The sequence below is a fragment of the Polistes dominula genome, unplaced genomic scaffold, assembly GCF_049000335.1.
Source record: "Polistes dominula isolate Pdom_NZ unplaced genomic scaffold, Pdom_raw_medaka contig_25, whole genome shotgun sequence".
Taxonomy (NCBI): Eukaryota; Metazoa; Arthropoda; class Insecta; order Hymenoptera; family Vespidae; genus Polistes; species Polistes dominula.
In genome coordinates this window covers 73,860-93,015 of record NW_028301094.1, presented here as the reverse complement: position 1 = coordinate 93,015, position 19,156 = coordinate 73,860, and the positions used below count along the sequence as shown (strand labels likewise).

Here is a 19,156-nt window from a genome sequence, read left to right as displayed (position 1 = left end):
GCTACTACCACTTCATTTGGGCTTTCAAAAATGTTTCTCGCCCTTTCTGTGCTCTACCACCATCGTCCCTCACTACACTCTCTTTTAGGATCAAAGATCAAACTGAGGGTTACGTAACGCGACTATACTCTATCTTCTATCTTTATCAACATCTAGCTAAAGAAACAAACGCCTGAACCGTACGATAAGTTAGCTATGATTGAGATTTACAATAAAGGGCGAACTTTTCGCCTACAACATTCCACGATATTCCACATTTTCAAACAATAAACTATACGTACACGTTGACGTTGAAAATATTATATTTTACTGTTTAACATGAACAAAACGTTATATCTAATCTGTATTGTGTGTAATTTTACATATTGTAATTTCCCACTTAAAAATTTCAAATATGTATTATGTTCTTCTGGCAAGATAAAACTTATTGAAGCCGAGCAACTTTTTCGTATCATTGGACATTCGATAGGATAAATATGATTTACAGAGAACACTCACTTTTCCAGCATAAGTATTAGTGTCAGAATCGTAAAACGCTCGTGTAGATACATATGTGCTTTCGGTACTAAACAGATTGGAAATAAGTAAAACTGTAGATCTTGGAATAACCAAGCACTGTAGTACTATAATATCCTAAGGCAAACGCTGTATGACTCATCCGTGCTTTCGCGTTTCAATTTTTTACGATTTCTTGAACACAGTTCGAAATGTTCATTATTTGCTTAAAAATAGACTGAATGTTCGCGAGGTTAAACATCAAACCAAACCAAACCAAACCAAACCGACGCGACGCGACGCGACGCGACGCGATGTAAGGTTCTTCCCTGAAAATTGTACCAAATATGATATACCCAATCTATATATTCTCTATAGAGAAGAAAAAAACAATTGGAAATTTGATCAAATGATAGTACAATCATTACTCTAACGATAAGATGAAATAAGAAGAAAAAAAGGGCTTGACAAAAAATTTATAAGTGAACTTACTAGTTTGCAAGTTATTCCTCGGTTTAGCTCCGAGAATTGCTAAGTTAACGTTGGCCTTACGACCATCGATGATAGGATTGGGGTCCTTGCAGGCTCTCTCAGCTGCCGCTCTGTCTCCCATGATGACCTATGAACAAAATCGGTTGATCCATCTCATTTGGATTCTCCGAACGCGAACGTCTAGTTACGAACGGATACTTCCGCTAATCAACAAAAACCTATATATATATATATATATATATAGCAAGTAACATCAATGCTTGAATGTCCATGTTATCTTAAGTGGTGTAACGATAAGACAAACACCTGCTTTCTAAGTCAAGTAACTTGCATTGGCAACATTTGCTAAAGAACTTTATCAACGAATTAAAGAGGTAAATACCATCGTGTGAGAACTCCTACATTTTTGGCAACAACCTGAAAACTAGTTGCTGCTTGCTTTAATCGCAATGATTTACGGGTTTATTGATAGATACCGGATTTCCCCTTCGAAAAGAAACAAACATAAGCTCTATGTATGTATATATTCTTATTACCAGTAATTCATTCTATTATAATAAACGTTATGCTTTTTAATAGCCTCTAGTCAAATTAAACTTATACAAATAATTTTAATCAAAACAGAATTGATTACTCACAAAACCATAGCCTCTGCTTTTTCCAGTCTGCCTGTCGGTGATGACAACGGCCTCTTCGATATCCCCATAAACACTGAAATGTTCCCTAAGACTTTTATCGGTCGTATGATACGGTAGACCGCCAACGAATAACTTAGTCCAGGTGGTATCTTTCTGCTGAGGTGTGGCACCCGCAAGAGCACCCAGCCCGGAAACGAGCTCGTCCGGGCCTGGTGCTCCCACAGCGCCTACACCACCAAGACCGGCGGCACCAGACATCAACATCCTCCAAAATTTGGCGATATCACCGCCGGATGAAAGAACCACTTGATCAATTTTGACTATTTATTTGGTACTGTTGGGATGAAAATAAGTTAGGCGTGCCGCCGTTGGTTCAACAGCATCTAGGTCAAACTAATACGAGCTTGCTCTTCCTGAAAATATATACAAAATTTCATATTAAAAAGACGTTTTTTATGGTCGAACCAACTAGAAATTCTTCCTACTCGATAATAACATTTTTCTTATTATTCATTTCCCATTTAGTCCTTTTAAATCTAGCATTTTTCAAATATTCAACTTATCTTGTTACTGAAAACGGTTTTCCCTTCGTTACGAGCCATTTCTTTCTCTCTCTCTCTATTTCTCTCAACGAATCGATGACTTCAACATGTACAATACAAAGCGAACAGATAAAAATCCCCCTTTGCACGGAAGCCGCGAGGGAAGGAGAAAGATGAGAAAGAGGAAAAAAAGAAAAAGAGAAACAGAGAGAGCTAGCTAGAGGAGTCTCGTCGAGGAAGGAGAAGAAAAGGGCAAGGAGGTGGGAACCCTGACCTCCATTCAAGGTTGGGAGAGCCTGAAAAAGGGAGGTAGCACAGCTTAGACCCTATACCTTGCTCAGGTAGATCGTGTATAGGGTATTTTTCTTAGGGCTCTCGCCTTTCGGGTTTTAGAGACGGAGTCTGTAGAAACGGAAGGTCCTCTTTTTCTCTTTTTCTTTCTCTTTCTCTTTCTCTTTTCTTCCCCGTTTGAGAGCAAGCTAAAACGACGAACTGCTGCTACGTCCCTCTCTCATTGTGCGCACCGGGCCTCGGCGAGGACCCAACGCGTACTTCTTTCTCTCTCTCTCTCTCTTCGTTCCTTCCAAACACGCTTCTCTCGTCTCGCCTAGCTTTCGTTATCCCCACCACAAACAACACCACCGGGCCCTTTTACCCGAGAACCGACATACGTCTGTCCGTCCGTCCGTCCGTCCGTCCACCCGTCCAACCGTCCAACCGTCCATCCATCCGTAGATTCGTTCGTTCGTTCGTTCGTTCGTTCGTTCATTCGTTTCTGCCGAATCCCCAAAAACGATCCAGCAGCAGCAGCAGCTGCTGCTGCTGCTGCAGAAAACCGGTGCAGCACTGTGTATAATCACATTGTTGTAGTGCGTTCGGTTTCTTTCCTCCTTCAACTTCTTCTACTCCTCCACTAACCTTTTCCCACCCTCCCTTTTCTTTTCTCTTTCGGAAGGTCCTAGACCATCCTCCTAGTCGCAAACCTTACCAGAACGATCGGCTCGGCCAATTATTTAATAAATACAAAATGTGAATATTAAATAAATAAATTATTAAATCTATATATATATATATAACTCGGGTTGTTCAAATGTACATGCCAAGTAGGTTCCCTTTCCTTATTTCTAAAGCAGCTATTGTAAAAAAGATTTTAGTTGCCCTTTTGAATGTGGTCCTAAAGAACCTAAAAAATCTATCTAAATACTAAGAGTAACGGGTATTTGAAAAACGTTTCATCCTTTCTAGTCTTCCCTTCAGGTATATACGGTTAAAACCCTCGACGGAGAAAGTAATGCTTCAAGAAAGAACAACAGCCGTTAAGCGGAGTTGAGTTAGTCATAACTCGATCTTCGTCAAATCGATTATTCACTCCGACACAATAGAGAAACTCGCGTCGTTTGGCCAATGAGAATTTTCGATGGCATAGGACAAATATCTCTACATCATCGTCATGAGCATCGTCATGAGCATCGTCATGAGCATCGTCATGAACATCGTCACGACGACGTACGAGGAGTTTTACAGCGCGTGTTCGATGCTGGCCAATTGCCACGCGCTCGAATTTGCCCACGAAAATATCTTCTCGGCCAAAGTCACAAAGGCCACACTTTGAGAAAGAAATAAAGAACTTTATTATACGACAAAGAAAATTCTAACCCTCGTAGTAATAATCATTGCAATGTAAATTTGAAGAGAGAGAGTAAAAAGATAAATGAATATTTTTCACGTAGACTTGAAAGAATTTCAAAAGAGATCGTTTCAAATAGGCAACTCGACGAAGCGTCGATAACGCGATTATCGAATTGTTTGCATCTCATGTGAAAACACTTGTTGAAGCACGATCAAACGATGCTTACTAATATCTAAGCACGATGGCTACTTTTTACGATGGCGCATTTTTCCAAATCTAAATAATAATCTATTTAGTTAGCGTTAAGAAGAAATGATCGTTGAAAAACTGAGCCACGTTTTCGACGGTATCAAGATATTAAGCGTACTGCTTTATCCATTCGTCTCATATTACTCTCTATCGCACGTTTAGATTGACAAATATAAATTGGAAATATATATCTAGTAAGAATTTTTATCGATGTAAAACAATATAAGCAGCCATCGAAGAAAAGGAAAAAATTTTAAGAAAGATAGGTTAAGAAGATAAAAAGGAAAAAAAGGGCAGAAGGAAGGAAGGAAGAAAAGAAGAAAGAAAGAAAGAAAGAAAGAAAGAAGTGGGATTCGGTAGAGCGCCGAGGGAGATTTCCAGGCGGATCGTTTTACCCGAGGAGGAAGGCAAGCAGGCAGGCAGGCAGGCAGGCAGGCAGGCAGGCAAGCAAGCAAGCAAGCAAGCAAACATATGCAGGCACAGGCAGCCTGGTCCAATCCGAAAAAGTTCGCTGTTTGTCGTTCATCATGTAAACACAGGCTTTTCCTTCAAATCCGTGTGTCTACGGTTGTGGAAGCATCGAGCACAATTCTCGACATCATAGTAAATTGCGAAAGTAGTCTTTTTCGAGTGGCTAACTACGAGCATATTTTCGAAAGTACGCGATTACAAATAGATATGTAAGTATTCAAGATTTTAAGTGTATATACATTTATATAATTACAAAATTAAAATATAAATGTATGAAAGAGAGAGAAACAGATAACTTGCAAGGAAAGAAAAATCGTCTGTTTTAAGAAGCAAGGATCGAATGAGCGATCGAATGAGCGGTCGAATGAGCGATCAAGACATCGTTGAGAAACGAATGAAAAATGAATATAACTACACCTAAATACACCTTGTATTTCTCATAAACTTATATCTTTTCTCTCTATCTCTCTCTCTCTCTCTCTCTCACGCTCAGCAGCATGCTCACACTGCATGTGTGTTTATATACATGTATAAACGAAAATTCACTCCTTGTCAGTCATTAACAACCGGCAATTTTGGTGTCTTATTACTTCCTATTTTCGTGAAGATAGCGAATTGAAATTGTTATTTTGTTGGAAAAGTATGAATCTATTGTATTGTAATAATTAAATATGGTTTAAATATATATATGTATGCGTGTGTAATGTATTTGAAGAGAAACGAGTAACGAGTCGAAACCTACATTCTCCGCAAAGCTAATTCTTCTTATCAAATGAAAGTCCATTGAACGAAAGTGCAACAACTTTCGAACAAGAAGAAAGTCCAAGACTCGAAGAATCTTTCGGTTGTGTCTTTCTTTCTTATAAGCTGGGTCGAAATTACTTTTGAAAAACATACCTATACACTTCCGTATATTCTCTCACATATATTTTATTTTCACGATAGGTAATCTAACGTGCAAAATGTATTTCCGTTTGTTCGCGCGTATATAATGGGCAGTTTGAAATATATTCAACAACGTCATACAACCTTAACGCGAGATTAGAAGGAACGCGAAATTAGAACATTGCGCATAGACAGTGCACACGTAGAATGATAGATAGATATACCTTTGCTATCGTCATAAAAAGAGACAGACAAAAATAAATAGTAGACATGCGAAAAATATCTATATCGAGAAACCTAACATATGTATGTCGAATATAATTAATTAAAGAAAAAAAAAGAAAAACAAAGAAAAACAAAGAAAGAATGAAGAAAGAATGAAGAAAGAATAAAGAAAGAATAAAGAAAGAATAAAAAAAGAAAAAGGATGATGATAACTAACCTGTTGTTTCTTCAAGATGTTTCTTTTAACACTTGTACGTACACGTCAAATAATCCCACTGTTTAATTAATAATCCAACGAAAAGGGTGAGAACACCGAAATCTTGCACGACACGATCCGCGTCCTTCCTTGATCGAACACGAACTATTTCTTGACGCGTTAAATTTGCCTCTGATCGAATAGAGGGGTGCTAGAGGGGTGCTAGAGGGGTGCTAGAGGTATACGCTAGTAAGTAGTGGGGAGAGAACAACGATGGCACACTATCTTGGCTAATAAAAAAAAAAAAAAACCACGAAGAGGGGCGACGCTCGGTTGGTTTTTTTTTTTATTTTTTATTTTTTTTTTTTCAAAGGAAAAGAAACGCGGGAGATTTAAAAAAGAATCACTTGCCGACGATGACGATGTAGTAAGAAGAAACTAAGGGGATGGATGAGTTTCTTTGTATCACTTAAAGTTCACGATGACGATGACGCTGGCGACAACACCAGGGTCCAATAATAGTTAGGATGGTGGTGGTGGTGGTGGTGGCGGTGATGTGATGACGTTATTGTTCCTTCATGTATCTCTAAGTTGCATACACGTCCGACAGGATCGAATGCCCACGTGCGAATGCGACCGCTTTATACTTTGGGAATACCATACGGCGCGCCAGTTCCCAAGATCCTTCCATTTACCGACTTCTTATTGGTTCAAATGTCTTCCCTACTCTACTACACGATTATTCGGTCAGGAACGTCTCAACTTGATCGAGAGCCTGCTACAAATATATGGATATTTTTAACCTCGTGTCTCTTACGAGAGTTTTAAGCAACGAACAAAAAACTGTTTCTCTTCTAGCCAAAATTCGATGACAAAAATTTAATCAACAAAAATTCTCTCTGTTCGTTATAGCTATATTTCTATCGATTTCAATTGCAAAACAATAGTTTTGTATTTTTTTTGTTTAAAATGTAAAGAAATCGTTTGAACCGGTTAACCAGGATGATTACGTCAGATGCGTTTCCTGCCCTCTTTTTCCAAAACGTGCGTCCCACCGATGGAACAAGGAAAGATGAAATGTAAACGTGATGAAAGAAGGGATGAGAAAGAGACAAGAGAGAGGGGAAAAAAAAGTAAGATGGAGGTCTTTCCTTTCCTTTCTTCCACCCTTGGAAGGAAGATCAAGAGAAAGAAAACGAACCCAGGGCACTCGTGAACGATCCCAACGCAAGATTCATAACCACCGAAAGTAACCGAGACGAGCCGAATCGTACCGATGTACATAGGTATCAGCTGTTCGAATTATTATCGTCGTGGAGGACGGCAGATGTTCGCCAACCTGAAACGCTCCCTCGAGAAGGCTTTGAACCCGCGCTGATCTCTTTTTTTTTCAGACGAACGAAAAACCTTTCCAGAAAAGCCCACCAAACTTTCCAGCTGCGTCCGATTCCGATGTGTTTCACAAATTTCTTTTCTTGTCTTCCCTCTATTTTGCAAAAGCACCTTCCACTTTTGTTATATCGTCAATTTCTTTATACTCGAGCATTTATCATAACTGTTAAAGTATCATTGAAAATCTTTTTAAATCTTTTTCCTTTTAGATACAACTATTTTGTCAACGCATCGGCAAAATAATTCGATGACTATCGAAATTTCTTTCTTTCTTTCTTTCTTTCTTTCTTTCTTTCTTTCTCTCGTTATAGGGGTGGGCACCTGACTACATTGTTTGTTAAGATTGAAAACATTTCAATGGACAAAGAGCAATGAGGAAGCTCAGTTTTTTTATTCAATTCGTTTCAGCCTTAAAATAAATAACGTTTGAACATATTACCGAAGAAATTTTGCTACACTAAATCAAACTACGAGGTTAGAGCTTTACCGTGTTCCATATTCCAACAGATCATAAACCTTGGAAGGCTACGTAGTTAATGAGAAAAGAAGTGCTTATGGTGCTTAACTGCTTTGTAGTAAACAAACCCTAGGGTTGTTCGTATCCTATAAAATATAGCTTTTTCGATCCATTTAGTCCTTGAAATACTTTTACATTTCTCTCTTTTTTATATAACACATCTATGTAAGAAGATTAACTAAAAAAATACATTTAATAGATTACGTAGTTGAATTTACAAAGTTAGATAATAATTGGAACGATGATGACTTTTCTTTACGTTAAAAAAGAAAATGAAAAACGTTAAAAGAGTGAATTTGTAACACTAGAGCGAATGAATGTATGTTGGTATACGTTGAGCAATGAAACAAGTGGAAGGAGGATTCATCGTTACGGTAATTTCGTCACGATATTAAAAGCGAAAGTTCCTATAGTTTCAGTAAATTTCCGTGAGTATCGCATCGCTTTCTGCTGTGACCCATCGAAGCGCGATTTTTTCTTTCCGCACGTTGATTTCTCGTTCAATCATTTTCGTATAACACGAGGAATATCTTCATTTGAAAAGATAGTACACTATTTTAATCATATTTTGCGCTTCGATGATTACCGATGGTTCCTCGATAACTTTGTTGCGTATGAAATTAGATCGTCTCGCTTTCTTCGCACTCTCAAAAGTACAAAAGTATTATGATTTCAAATTCTTTTATTATCTAGGAAAATTCTAATTTATTATTTCCACCTTTTAAAAATTGTAATAGCGAAATTTGCAAAATCTCTTTTCTTTTTGTTTTGTATTATGATATAGTTGCATCGTCTTGATCTTGGTCTTGGTCTTTCGTCGTCGTCGTCGTCGTCGTCGTCGTCGTCGTCGTCGTCGTCATCGTCGTCATCGTCGTCGTCGAGAAAGGAGACCCCATAGGTTCGTGGCACGCGCTGCCAGCTGCCCCACAGCTGTCTCTCCTCCATCGTCCCCCAAGCCCACAAAGTCTATGGTTCTTAGTCGAGCGTGCTTTGCGTCTACTACGCGTATCCACACAGAGAGAGTTTCGTTTCTCCGTTTGCCCTGCACATGTTTCTGCCTATGTCAGTGCACGCGCTTATTGCACGCGCTTATTGCACGCGCTTATTGCACGCGCTTATTGCACGCGCTTACTGCACGCGCCTGCTGCACCCACCGTCGATGCCTCTGCTTTTGTCCACTGGGCCGTTCTCTTTTCTTTCTTTTTCTTTTTCTTTTTTCAAATCTCCACTAACATAAATTTAATAAAATACAAAGTCGACCGAGTATTCTTATAAAAGTTATTCTCTAAATTATCATTTATTTATTTTTATCTTATTGATGCATAATTATCAACAATAAAAATGTCTTACGTAGAACATTGAAAGAAAATTGGGTTGGTCTTGTAAAATTGAAGCGTTCAAATGTTAATGTCGCTCCTGGCGATGCATACTCGATCGGCAGGCAGGCTCCTCACCCAGCAAACTCACCCTTTGCTAGTTGTTAAACGCAGAACGACAAAGAAAACGACCAACGGCGAGAATGGGGTAAAGAGAGGGGACCGATAGGGAAAGAAGATCCGCGGGAAGATCCGTTGCGAAAAGTGATTCTAAAATCGTACACCTATTTGCTTACTAAAGTCGTATTATCTTAACGTTTTACATATTACAGCCGTATATTATTTTCAATTGTCATAAATATAAGTAATGTATATGTTCTATACTCGATTATATAAGATACAAGAATGATTAATAATAAAATAGGATTTTATTATAGGATAGGAGGATTGGCCAATCTATCATAATTATAACTAATAATTGATACTTGTACGAAAAGATTCAAAGATAAACCGTATCAAGAATATTAACCGGTTAACAGTTATTTTAGATTTGAACTGGCCGGAAATGTATACATGAACAGGAGCTCCTACGTATTCAGTCTAACAGAATAAAAATTCGAACGTTTCCTGTTGTCCAAATAAAAACGATCTCCAAACATCTTTGCTATGTATATGTATGTAGCTATAACGCATGCGTATAATGTTATTGGAATACCGTAAGGGGCTTTATATTTGCGGTTTCCCATCCGGCTCGTCCAACGTGTATTCGCAGGAAATAGTCCTGAAGTGTCCTAGAGGATACAAGGCTATTAGGTTTCGCGTATGAGAGAAAGAGAGAGAGAGAGAACAAGCTACAGAAGAAAATGAGGAATGACGAAAAGAGACATCAGAAAAATAAAACGAGGTAGGGTAAGTGCTTGTACCAAAAGAAAAAAAAGACCTACAAGAGAGATAGAACCAAAGTATATGAGGCAAGAACCGGAAAGCTCAGGGCGTTCAACCCTGACACTCGACGTATATTTAGATTTAAAGAGACCAGATCTAATTCGATATATCTTAGTTAGGCATCCTCGAAGCGAACCGACAAAGCACTGCTGATTTTCGTCGATCGATGCGCGATGGCGTGACTATTGGAAATAAATAGAAAAAAGGACAAAGATTAAGAGATGAAAATGAATATTTGTCTTTCCAATGAAATACGTCAAATTGCATTATTTTTCGCATCTCTAAATTCGTTCAGAAAGTAACGTCGTTTGTTAAGTCCGTCGGCGCGAAATCAGCTGATAATATCAGCTGCACCAAAAAGTGTTTGCCACTTCCGTAAAGGAAGTCGATCATTTCCTATGGTACGCGTTGTTGCATAATCGTGCACGCGATTCCACGTTCACCGGTGTTGTTCGATCCGCGCCATATGTATATAATGTATATGTGTCTCTGTGTCACTACGTTTAAACTGTTAGCACGCGTCAGTTTTGTCTTTATTACATACCAATAGAATATATATCTATAAAAACAAGTTATTCCTAGGGAGTACACATATTAGTAGAGCAGAAATATCATTCTTTGAAATAAGTACATTAAAAAGAGAAAGTCATAGATCGTTAGTGAAAATTTGCAAATTACTGATGTCTTTGGAGATACAATACCAGAACGGTGGTATCTCGAAATAGACGAGAAGCCCGGCTCTCCAAATTCGTCCGAAAATAAAACAGGTTTCTTCGTTGGAAGCTGCCGCGAATCGTCCAATTGGTCGGCATGGACTGACGGAAGAACGCGTCGTGTATTCAATCCGAGAGACAAGGCGGCGGAGACTGTGCTGCGGAGACGAGCTGTGATTTATTTTCATTTATTTTCATTTATTTTCATTTATTTTCGATTATTTTTCTCTCATATATGTCCCCCTCCTAACCCTTACGATTACGGATTAACGAAACGATTTTCCAAAAACTAACCCCGTTCCAAGTGGGTACCCTCCTCGTCTTTCATTTTGATAATGCAATTGATTATCAACCGTGTTAGTTTGATAAAATCTATGATTTGACTACAAGTGAAATTGAGTGAATTGCATTATCAAAAAAACAATATATATAAGATTTGTTTGATCTGCTATTAGTTTTGCTATTTAAATCGTTCGATTCTCTTTAACACCGTCTATAAAATAGAACATATTGTATTTTATGTATGTATATAATCGTTGCTCGATTTCGTGACGAATTATTCTTATTATCGTTTCAAGGATTTTCTACGTCCATACGATCACGCACGAATGTCCAAACAATTGTGCAAACAAAGTCCCATGAAGCGTCACCTAAGAACGGCTGTAAAAACGCGATTCTCTTATCTTTTTCTCTATCGGGGGTATAAGTATCATCAAAATGTAATCATGGTGAATAATTATAAATATATGACGTATACAAGTTTTCATATGAATATGAGATAGCGATTAAAGTTATAAATAATATGTTGATTTCTTGAAAAGTTAACTACATCTCGATATATAGCCATAATGCTTTTCTTTCAACGTTACAACACACACACACACACACACACACATCTTAAATATAAGCTGATAATTATCAAAGTAGCATAAGTTATTCAATTATATATACTTTTTATTATAGTTTCATATTACCAAAATGTATATTGTATCTATGTGAGATAAATGAAATATTTCATTGAATTTTATCAAATTATTTGGTTAAACTACTTTCATAATTATTTAAATGAAAAGATTTAAATACGTACTCTTTATGTATTAACAAAATTCTTCAAACACCCCTGGATGATTGTCTTAATGAAGATTTCACCCTGTCTTTTACCCACCAAAAAATAATAGCAAAATCAAATTATTTTCTAACGTTATTTAAGATAAATCTGTATTCACGTAGATACGTTCAATTACGTATTGTTCATTTTTATTGACGAAATTATTTTAAATAAGATTAACGATATACTGATATTAGGTGATCATTGTGCGTGTTCGTAAATATGTATTACAAATATGAATATTAACTATACGTTAGAGGTTTAAATTGATTAGCGTACGGCGGAGAATGTTTATCGGGTGGATATACAAATCGATTGAAATCATTGCTCGAATAATCTGTTATATGTTCAGAAATGAAAGGTCCGGAGGGATAAGAATTTGGGAAAGAATTCGAATAGAATTGATATTTCTCCTCGGGATAAAAATTGGCAGGTCTTTCATAAGGTAAATGATAATTGATCGGATTAGGTTCGTGATAAATGGGTGGTTGCATATCAGAGATGAGATCAATGTGTTCTATGTCTTGTGGATTACCTCCGTAATAACCAAAAAATGGCGTAGAACTAATATTACTCTCCATGGTTGTTGAATTTCCTTCTGTGTCTGTATCTGTAGTAGTAGGTCTTGGATTAGGTGTTGGAGTAGGTGTTGGAGTAGGCATTGGAATAGGCGTTGGGATAGGCCTTTGAGTAGGTTTTAAATTAGGTCTTGAATTAGGTCTTACAGTAGAACTATTGATAGGCCTGAAACTCGTTGAATTATGAGCTTGATTTTTGACTCTATTCATAATTGTTTTCGAGTCATCGGCATCTTCTTGTAACTCTTCCAAATCGTACGCTGTAGAATCTCTATTGGATACATCAGTTGCTTCTTCCTTGAGTTTATTTCGTGTTCCACATGCAACGACTCCGTTCGTCGTCTGAAAACATTTCAATAGAGAATTTATTATTTGACAGAATAAGAAAAATCATAACGATATTGGAATGTATGTCACGCGATTCTCTGTTCTGGTATTAATTTAATACATTATTTGTTAAATTCTTACCTCTCCTTCTGTCTGTTGTTTATTATAAACACTGTCGATTGTCGATTTATCTGTTTTTGTTTTTTCAACTATGTATTCTTCCTCGCTATCATCGGAATCAGAATCGGAAGGCCGCTTATCGTCGAATAAAGTAATAATTTGAGTCGGACGATTGATTCCATTTTGTTGAGATGATCCACCAATGAGGGATTGTAATTTGGAAGGATCGACTAAAGGATAGAATCCCAAAGGAGAATGATAAAAATAAGGATTATGGACAAAAGGATAAGGCTCGTAATAAGCAGCTAAATAAGGTCCTTGTTTCGAAGGAACAAAGTTCATGGCTATTGATGCTTGAGGAAACTTTGCATAAGCTTTCACAGTTGACGATGCAGCTTGACTGGCGAGTCCACCAAAACCAAGTCCAGCTAGAAAAGCTAGACTTCCTAAGAATTTGGATTTTCGTTTGTTGAACGTTTCCATTGTATTCTTATTTATTTTATTGTCTTCCAGCTTTTCCGTATATTTCGACCACGGTGTTTCTTTCTCCAAGGAACGACTGTTATTTTCCTTCAAAATCATTGCACTCTGGGGTTTGATTGTCGTCGTGATAATATCACACTTCACTTTTATAAATTCATCAACAAAATAATATCAGATTTTATTGAAACTTTATGAAATTGTATTAAAAATAATCAAAAATATTTATCAATTTCTTACCGCTAGCGCAAAGAATGAAGATTGAAAATAGAGCGATTAGAGAGGTCATCCTCGCTCTGCCGTGATCGATTCCAAAGTGAAGAGAAACTCGAGCAATTCACTTGACCAACTTCAAAATCTGCGGGTTACCCTCATGCTCGAGAAAGTACGTTTGTTAGATATCCGGATAAATATGGTCATTATCTGACTGTAAACTCTGTCTCTATTGGAAAATGTGGGTTATAGATTGACACTTTCCTGAAAAGTATATATATATTTCGGTATAGATAACAAATGTATTTCTTAAATAACGAACGAAATGCATTAATGCATTTATGAAGTTTATCGATGTAGAACGTGTATATACGATTAGATGCAGAAAATTGCTTTAAAATTAATCATTCGAACAATTAATTAGAAACAATTCATGTCACAATTAAATAGTACTTCAATGTTGCACCATAGAAATTCTGTGGACACCGTTAGTAATATCTATCAGTTACTGAATTTCACCGCGAGGAAGTTGCTGCGTCGAAGATCCATTTGGAAATTAATTCTTCCCTCTTAATCAACTTATACATATTTGTTTGAAAATGTTTTTCTATGTGTACTTGATACAAAAGAAACAACATTTCTTCGAATTCGCTGACCGACTGATCTCTCCCGCCATATCTCTCTCAACGCATACACATTCAATCATATGAATTATTATTATACATAAAAATAGAAAATAAAAATATGCTCGTAGAAATAAACAACATAAAATGAATGTTAAATAAAAATTATTAATAACAAATCTGAACGTCGCGTATATGTCCCTATCATATTGTACATTTAAATTTGGCGCACACAGGAAGAGGAAGCATGCGCAGTAATACTATAGCCAAACTATTCTTTGTTTTTCTCCGCCATAAGTAAAGACCGATGCTGAATCGTCGCAAAAATACTTCTTCGCAAAAGATGATTGAAAAAGAAGAACAAAATAATACTGAAAGTAACGAAGAAAATGTAAAATTCGACTTTTCGTCGGCGGAGAATCAAGAAGCACGTGCTTTTTTACGAGAACGTTTTCTACGTATGATAACTGGTATTGTCGGTATGTTAATATCTCTTGATTTTTTATCGATTCGCATATTTAACCTAATTTTAATAATTAAATGTATTAATGTTAAAATCAATTGTATTCTTCGAATAAGTATTTAACTTCAATTAAAGAGAAATTGAGTAAATAGTTATTATTGTTTCCTATTTTTGTATATTCAAAGTAACACTTGAATATGGCGCCAATAAAGTATGACTCCATTTTTGTTGTTTAACTTGAATAATACGCTATGAAAAAGAATTCAAATATTTTTTAGGCCAAATTTCAATGATTTGATCTATTTGCAATTGAAATATAATATCCGATGATGATTGGACATATAAAGTAGTAGTAACAACGTGGTTGTTTCAATGCTTTCTTTCTTAAAGTTATATTAGTGAATTATTGTCTTATTTACTTGATTTTTTAGGAAAAAAGGCCAAATTTAATTTGTATGAAAATTCACGCGTTACTGGTGAATTTCGTGGCTCTGACATCGACTGCCTGGAATTATTTGTGAGAAACTTGGAGACTCCACTTGGAATAATTCCAGAAGCTATTCTCAGAACAAACGATATTATCTCCATGGAAGTTGAGAATATTATAAATAATTAATATTAAGATTATTCTAAAAGGTAGGTAAATCACACATTTCTCTTGACATTTTCACATTAATTATAATATAACTATATCATATAGTATAAATCTATTAATTAAAAAACAATCAAATTAAACAAGTATACATATATATCTCATAATCTAAGAACGACGCATATTTAACATAGTATTTATTTCTGAAATGATACGTCTTAAATGATCAATTATCTCTTTAAGGTGCCTATTTTTTAATATCACTTGCTGAAAACATAAGACAATTGATTAGAATTAAATACGATACGAGTTCAAGTTTTTCTGACATTTTACTAACCTCTGTTATTTCTTTGCTTTCTTCGTATGCTAATCTATAAGCTTCCGATGTCTTTTTTTCCTCTGATTTCATATCCCATTCTTCTTTCAATGGTATTAAACTTTCAATGTGTGTATATTCCATGCCTTGAAGTTGACAATTTTCATTGCATTTTTCATAAATGAGTCTCAAACGTTTAAACAACAATTTTAACATTTTTAACTGTTCTTGCACTTTAGTTTTCTTATCGTTAGCAACGCTAGCTCCTTGTGGTGTACCTGTAATCAAATGAAATTTTCTATCCTGATCATTCATACCTAATTATTGATTTGTTATTTACCTAATTAAATGAAAACTTACCATTTGGTGGTTGAAGTACTTTAAGCGTTTGAAAGACATCTAAAGTACGACTTACAATATCTTGCACGGTCTCTTGTCCAAATCTACATAAGCTAGCAGTGTTAAAATCTTTATTTTGTTGCTGTTGAGGAGGTGGAGGTTGCGTTGGTGCAACAGGTGTTTGAGGTGTAGTAGCCTGATTGCTAGTCTGATTAGTTTGTTGTACGAGAGCTGCTTGTTGTTGCTGTTGCAATTGCATTTGTTGTTGTTGCATCTGTTGCATTTGTTGTTGCATGGCAACTGATTGTTGTTGCTGTTGTTGTTGGGCTAAAACTTGTTGAGCATTTGGCATTCCCATAGCGTTAGAACCTACTCCTCCAACTCCAACTCCAACTCCAACACCAACACCGACACCTACTCCAAATTGCTGTGGACTTACTATACCTAGCACAATTATATCAATATATCTTATTTTATTCTATAACTCTTTCTATATTTCAACTTTTTATTAATTAACAACTTTATTGTAAATGCTTACCACCTTGTTGGGGTCCCATTAAACCGGTAACCATTTGTCCACCTCCAAATTGTGTTCTCATCGCAGATTGTTGCACATTTGGAAACCCAGATGGGAAGGGATGCTGTTGTCCAGCCATTTTTCTTTATTTTATAAGAATATACTATTTATTAATCGACAATAACAAATAGTAGTATAACCTATTTTAGGTTACTTTATGTTAGACTTAGACTTCACATATTAATTAACGCATTTGCATGGATCTGTAAGCGAAATATTCCCCGCATGACGATTAACTTTTATCTTTGTGCACAAACTATTTCGTAAACTACAACTTATTTTGTTCAGCAATCGCGAAATATTTCGCACATACTGGTAAAATATGGCCGCGCAGAATGGCACACAAGCCAATTGGCATGTAAACTACGTTAACGTTTGAATACGATATTTTCAGTGAAGTCATAATATAAATGGGTTAATTGAAACGTATTAACATTTATTCGAGTAAAGAAGTATTTTTGATTACAATAGAGTTAAATGTTATTTATTAGATTGTTGTTGATAAAATAATATCAACAGTTAAAAGAACACAAGTAAATTTATTTGAAGATCGTTTCATGTACGTTATTCCCGTTAAATGTACAACTTGCATTGTATCCTTTAAATTGTTGACACCGCGATGCGCATGCTTATACTCTTTATAAACGTCAACTCGATCGTTGGGATAGATAAAATTTCTTAGCAAAAATTAATGTATTTTTATACATTATGGCTTTTTCTTAGAAAGATTAGTGTTTTTTTTTCTTTTTTTTCTTTTTTCTTTTTTTTTTTTTCTTATAGTAAGATTATTCTAAGAGGTAGATAAGTCATACATTTCTCTTCACATTCTTATATTAATTAAGATATTACTTTATCTTATAGGATCAGTCAATCCTAAATAATAATAAATATGTACCTAAATATTATTAATATACTTAAATATTTCAGTTATTTTCGTAATCTAAGATCGGCGCATGTTTAACATAATATTTATTTCGAAAATGATACGTCTTAATTTGTCAATGATTTCTTTTAGGTGCTTATTTTTGGATATTACTTCCTAGAAAAATAAAATAATTCATTACAATCAAATAAGAAACGTGTCAAATCTTCAAATCTTTTCTAAATTTCTACAAACCTCCATTATTTCTTCACTTTCTTTATACGCTAATCTATAAGCTTCCGAAGTCTTTTTTTCCTCTGATTTCATATCCCATTCTTCTTTCAATGGTATTAAACTTTCAATGTGTGTATATTCCATGCCTTGAAGTTGACAATTTTCATTGCATTTTTCATAAATCCGCCTCAAACGGTTAAATAACATCTTTAACGTCATTAACTGTTCTTGTACCTTAGTTTTCTTACTGTTCGCAATACTAGCTCCTTGTGGCGTACCTGTAATTTAATAGAATCTTATAGTATCAATTTGGTAATTATCGAATCAATTGATTTCAATGAAAACTTACCATTTGGTGGTTGAATTACTTTCAGTGTTTGGAAGACATCTAAAGTACGACTTACAATATCTTGTACAATCTCTTGTCCAAATCTACACAAGCTGACAGTATTAAGGTCTTTATTTTGTTGCTGTTGAGAAGGAGGTTGCGTTGGTGCAACAGGTGTTTGTGGTGTAGTAACTTGGTTATTAGTCTGATTAGTTTGTTGCACGAGAGCTGCTTGTTGTTGTTGCTGCAATTGCATTTGTTGTTGTTGCATCTGTTGCATTTGTTGTTGCATGGAAACTGATTGTTGTTGATGTTGTTGGGCTAAAACTTGTTGAGCATTTGGCATTCCCATAGCGTTAGAACCTACTCCTCCAACTCCAACTCCAACACCAACACCAACACCTACTCCAAATTGCTGAGGACTTACTATACCTAGCACAATTACATCAATATATCTTATTTTATTCTATAACTCTTTCTATATTTCAACTTCTTATTAATTAACAATTTTATTGTAAATGCTTACCACCTTGTTGGGGTCCCATTAAACCGGTAACCATTTGTCCGCCTCCAAATTGTGTTCTCATCGCAGATTGTTGCACATTAGGAAAACCAGGTGGGAAGGAATGCTGTTGTCCAGCCATTTTTCTTCTTTTAATAAGAATCTTTGATTTATTTGATTTATTTGATTTATTAATAGTCTTGTCGAAATGGATAATAATAAATTGTAGTATAACCTATTTTAGGTTACGTTAGGTTAGGTTAGGTTAGACTTGCACACCGATTGATTGAAATTTATCAATATTTATTTTAGAAAGGAATTATTTTTGATTACGATAGAACTAAATAGTTTAAGATTACTGTTGATAACAAAATATCAGTAGTTAAAAGAATGCAAAAATTTTCTTGTAAGATGGATGTATCTACATCTTTTGGAAGAACGAGACGCAAGCCACGCGTGCATTAAATTGTTGACATCACTATGCGCATGCGCTTGCGCATACTCCATATAAATGTGGAATCTGTAATGAAAATTGTATCAATTGAAAGTCGAGATAATAGAGAAAATCAATAAGACAAATGTTCACACTTTGCTTGAACTCGTAGATATTACTTTCATATTTATTTATTTATTTATTTCTTTTTTCTCTCAGTTTCAGCTAATTTTCTTCCAGCAAGACATTACGACGACGCTCTCGATATTGTCTTTTAACAAGACATTCCAAATATAATTGAATTTATGAAAATTATTACGAGTAACATTCAATCGTAATAAATATAATCGTACAG

General features: G+C 35.6%; 5 protein-coding genes across 10 annotated transcripts in view; 1 reads left to right on the top strand and 4 right to left on the bottom strand.

Moving 5' to 3' along the window:
* Positions 1-10,816, bottom strand: part of LOC107072825 (RNA-binding protein 38) — a 23,345-nt gene extending 12,529 nt beyond the window's left edge. The window contains exons 1-3 of one of the 3 annotated variants that reach the window (XM_015333074.2): positions 10,695-10,816; positions 1,626-2,038; positions 988-1,114 (exon numbers count right to left, since the gene is read on the bottom strand). In XM_015333074.2, the coding sequence (XP_015188560.1) occupies positions 988-1,114; positions 1,626-1,889 (391 nt within the window). In that variant the 5' untranslated portion in view covers positions 1,890-2,038; positions 10,695-10,816. Of the gene's footprint in view, positions 1-987; positions 1,115-1,625; positions 2,039-5,844; positions 6,210-6,230; positions 6,464-10,694 lie in introns of those variants that run through there. The other 2 variants (XM_089176448.1, XM_015333073.2) reach the window with 2 other exon arrangements.
* Positions 10,761-19,156, top strand: LOC107072812 (gem-associated protein 7). Of its 2 annotated transcripts, none has more exons than XM_015333060.2 (4): positions 10,761-10,879; positions 14,459-14,634; positions 15,050-15,254; positions 19,021-19,156. In XM_015333060.2, the coding sequence occupies exons 2-3, from the start codon at positions 14,463-14,465 to the stop codon at positions 15,232-15,234; spliced, it is 357 nt and encodes a 118-aa protein (XP_015188546.2). In that variant the 5' UTR covers positions 10,761-10,879; positions 14,459-14,462; the 3' UTR covers positions 15,235-15,254; positions 19,021-19,156. The 2 variants fall into 2 exon arrangements, with proteins under 2 accessions (XP_015188546.2, XP_089032576.1); XM_089176450.1 differs by having other exon boundaries at positions 10,765-10,879; positions 14,454-14,634.
* On the bottom strand, positions 11,285-13,703 carry LOC107072826 (uncharacterized). Its single transcript, XM_089176443.1, has 3 exons — positions 13,560-13,703; positions 12,861-13,465; positions 11,285-12,734 (listed from the first exon to the last, which is right to left on the bottom strand). The coding sequence occupies exons 1-3, from the start codon at positions 13,606-13,608 to the stop codon at positions 12,057-12,059; spliced, it is 1,332 nt and encodes a 443-aa protein (XP_089032569.1). The 5' UTR covers positions 13,609-13,703; the 3' UTR covers positions 11,285-12,056.
* LOC107072823 (mediator of RNA polymerase II transcription subunit 30) lies at positions 15,271-16,987 on the bottom strand. 2 transcript variants are annotated; one of them, XM_015333071.2, is made up of 4 exons: positions 16,407-16,987; positions 15,887-16,309; positions 15,548-15,804; positions 15,271-15,477 (listed from the first exon to the last, which is right to left on the bottom strand). In XM_015333071.2, exons 1-4 carry the CDS (start codon positions 16,519-16,521, stop codon positions 15,379-15,381), a joined length of 894 nt encoding a protein of 297 aa, XP_015188557.1. In that variant the 5' UTR covers positions 16,522-16,987; the 3' UTR covers positions 15,271-15,378. The 2 variants fall into 2 exon arrangements, with proteins under 2 accessions (XP_015188557.1, XP_015188556.1); XM_015333070.2 differs by having other exon boundaries at positions 16,404-16,946.
* Positions 17,256-19,021, bottom strand: LOC107072824 (mediator of RNA polymerase II transcription subunit 30). Of its 2 annotated transcripts, none has more exons than XM_089176447.1 (4): positions 18,396-19,021; positions 17,888-18,298; positions 17,560-17,816; positions 17,256-17,481 (listed from the first exon to the last, which is right to left on the bottom strand). In XM_089176447.1, the coding sequence occupies exons 1-4, from the start codon at positions 18,508-18,510 to the stop codon at positions 17,383-17,385; spliced, it is 882 nt and encodes a 293-aa protein (XP_089032573.1). In that variant the 5' UTR covers positions 18,511-19,021; the 3' UTR covers positions 17,256-17,382. The 2 variants fall into 2 exon arrangements, with proteins under 2 accessions (XP_089032573.1, XP_015188558.2); XM_015333072.2 differs by having other exon boundaries at positions 18,393-18,994.

Excerpts from the sequence above, each read along its gene's own strand:
- LOC107072826 (XM_089176443.1), bottom strand. The coding sequence starts at position 13,608 with ATGACCTCTCTAATCGCTCTATTTTCAATCTTCATTCTTTGCGCTAGC. Across the intron at positions 13,466-13,559 it reads CTTCATTCTTTGCGCTAGCG|TGAAGTGTGATATTATCACG; the intron begins GTAAGAAATTGA and ends AATTTATAAAAG. Across the intron at positions 12,735-12,860 it reads AACAACAGACAGAAGGAGAG|ACGACGAACGGAGTCGTTGC; the intron begins GTAAGAATTTAA and ends AAATGTTTTCAG.
- LOC107072812 (XM_015333060.2), top strand. The coding sequence starts at position 14,463 with ATGCTGAATCGTCGCAAAAATACTTCTTCGCAAAAGATGATTGAAAAA. Across the intron at positions 14,635-15,049 it reads TATGATAACTGGTATTGTCG|GAAAAAAGGCCAAATTTAAT; the intron begins GTATGTTAATAT and ends TTGATTTTTTAG.
- LOC107072823 (XM_015333070.2), bottom strand. The coding sequence starts at position 16,521 with ATGGCTGGACAACAGCATCCCTTCCCATCTGGGTTTCCAAATGTGCAA. Across the intron at positions 16,310-16,403 it reads AATGGGACCCCAACAAGGTG|GTATAGTAAGTCCACAGCAA; the intron begins GTAAGCATTTAC and ends TAATTGTGCTAG. Across the intron at positions 15,478-15,547 it reads AAAGCAAAGAAATAACAGAG|CAAGTGATATTAAAAAATAG; the intron begins GTTAGTAAAATG and ends TTATGTTTTCAG.
- LOC107072824 (XM_015333072.2), bottom strand. The coding sequence starts at position 18,510 with ATGGCTGGACAACAGCATTCCTTCCCACCTGGTTTTCCTAATGTGCAA. Across the intron at positions 17,817-17,887 it reads AGTAATTCAACCACCAAATG|GTACGCCACAAGGAGCTAGT; the intron begins GTAAGTTTTCAT and ends ATTAAATTACAG. Across the intron at positions 17,482-17,559 it reads AAAGTGAAGAAATAATGGAG|GAAGTAATATCCAAAAATAA; the intron begins GTTTGTAGAAAT and ends TTATTTTTCTAG.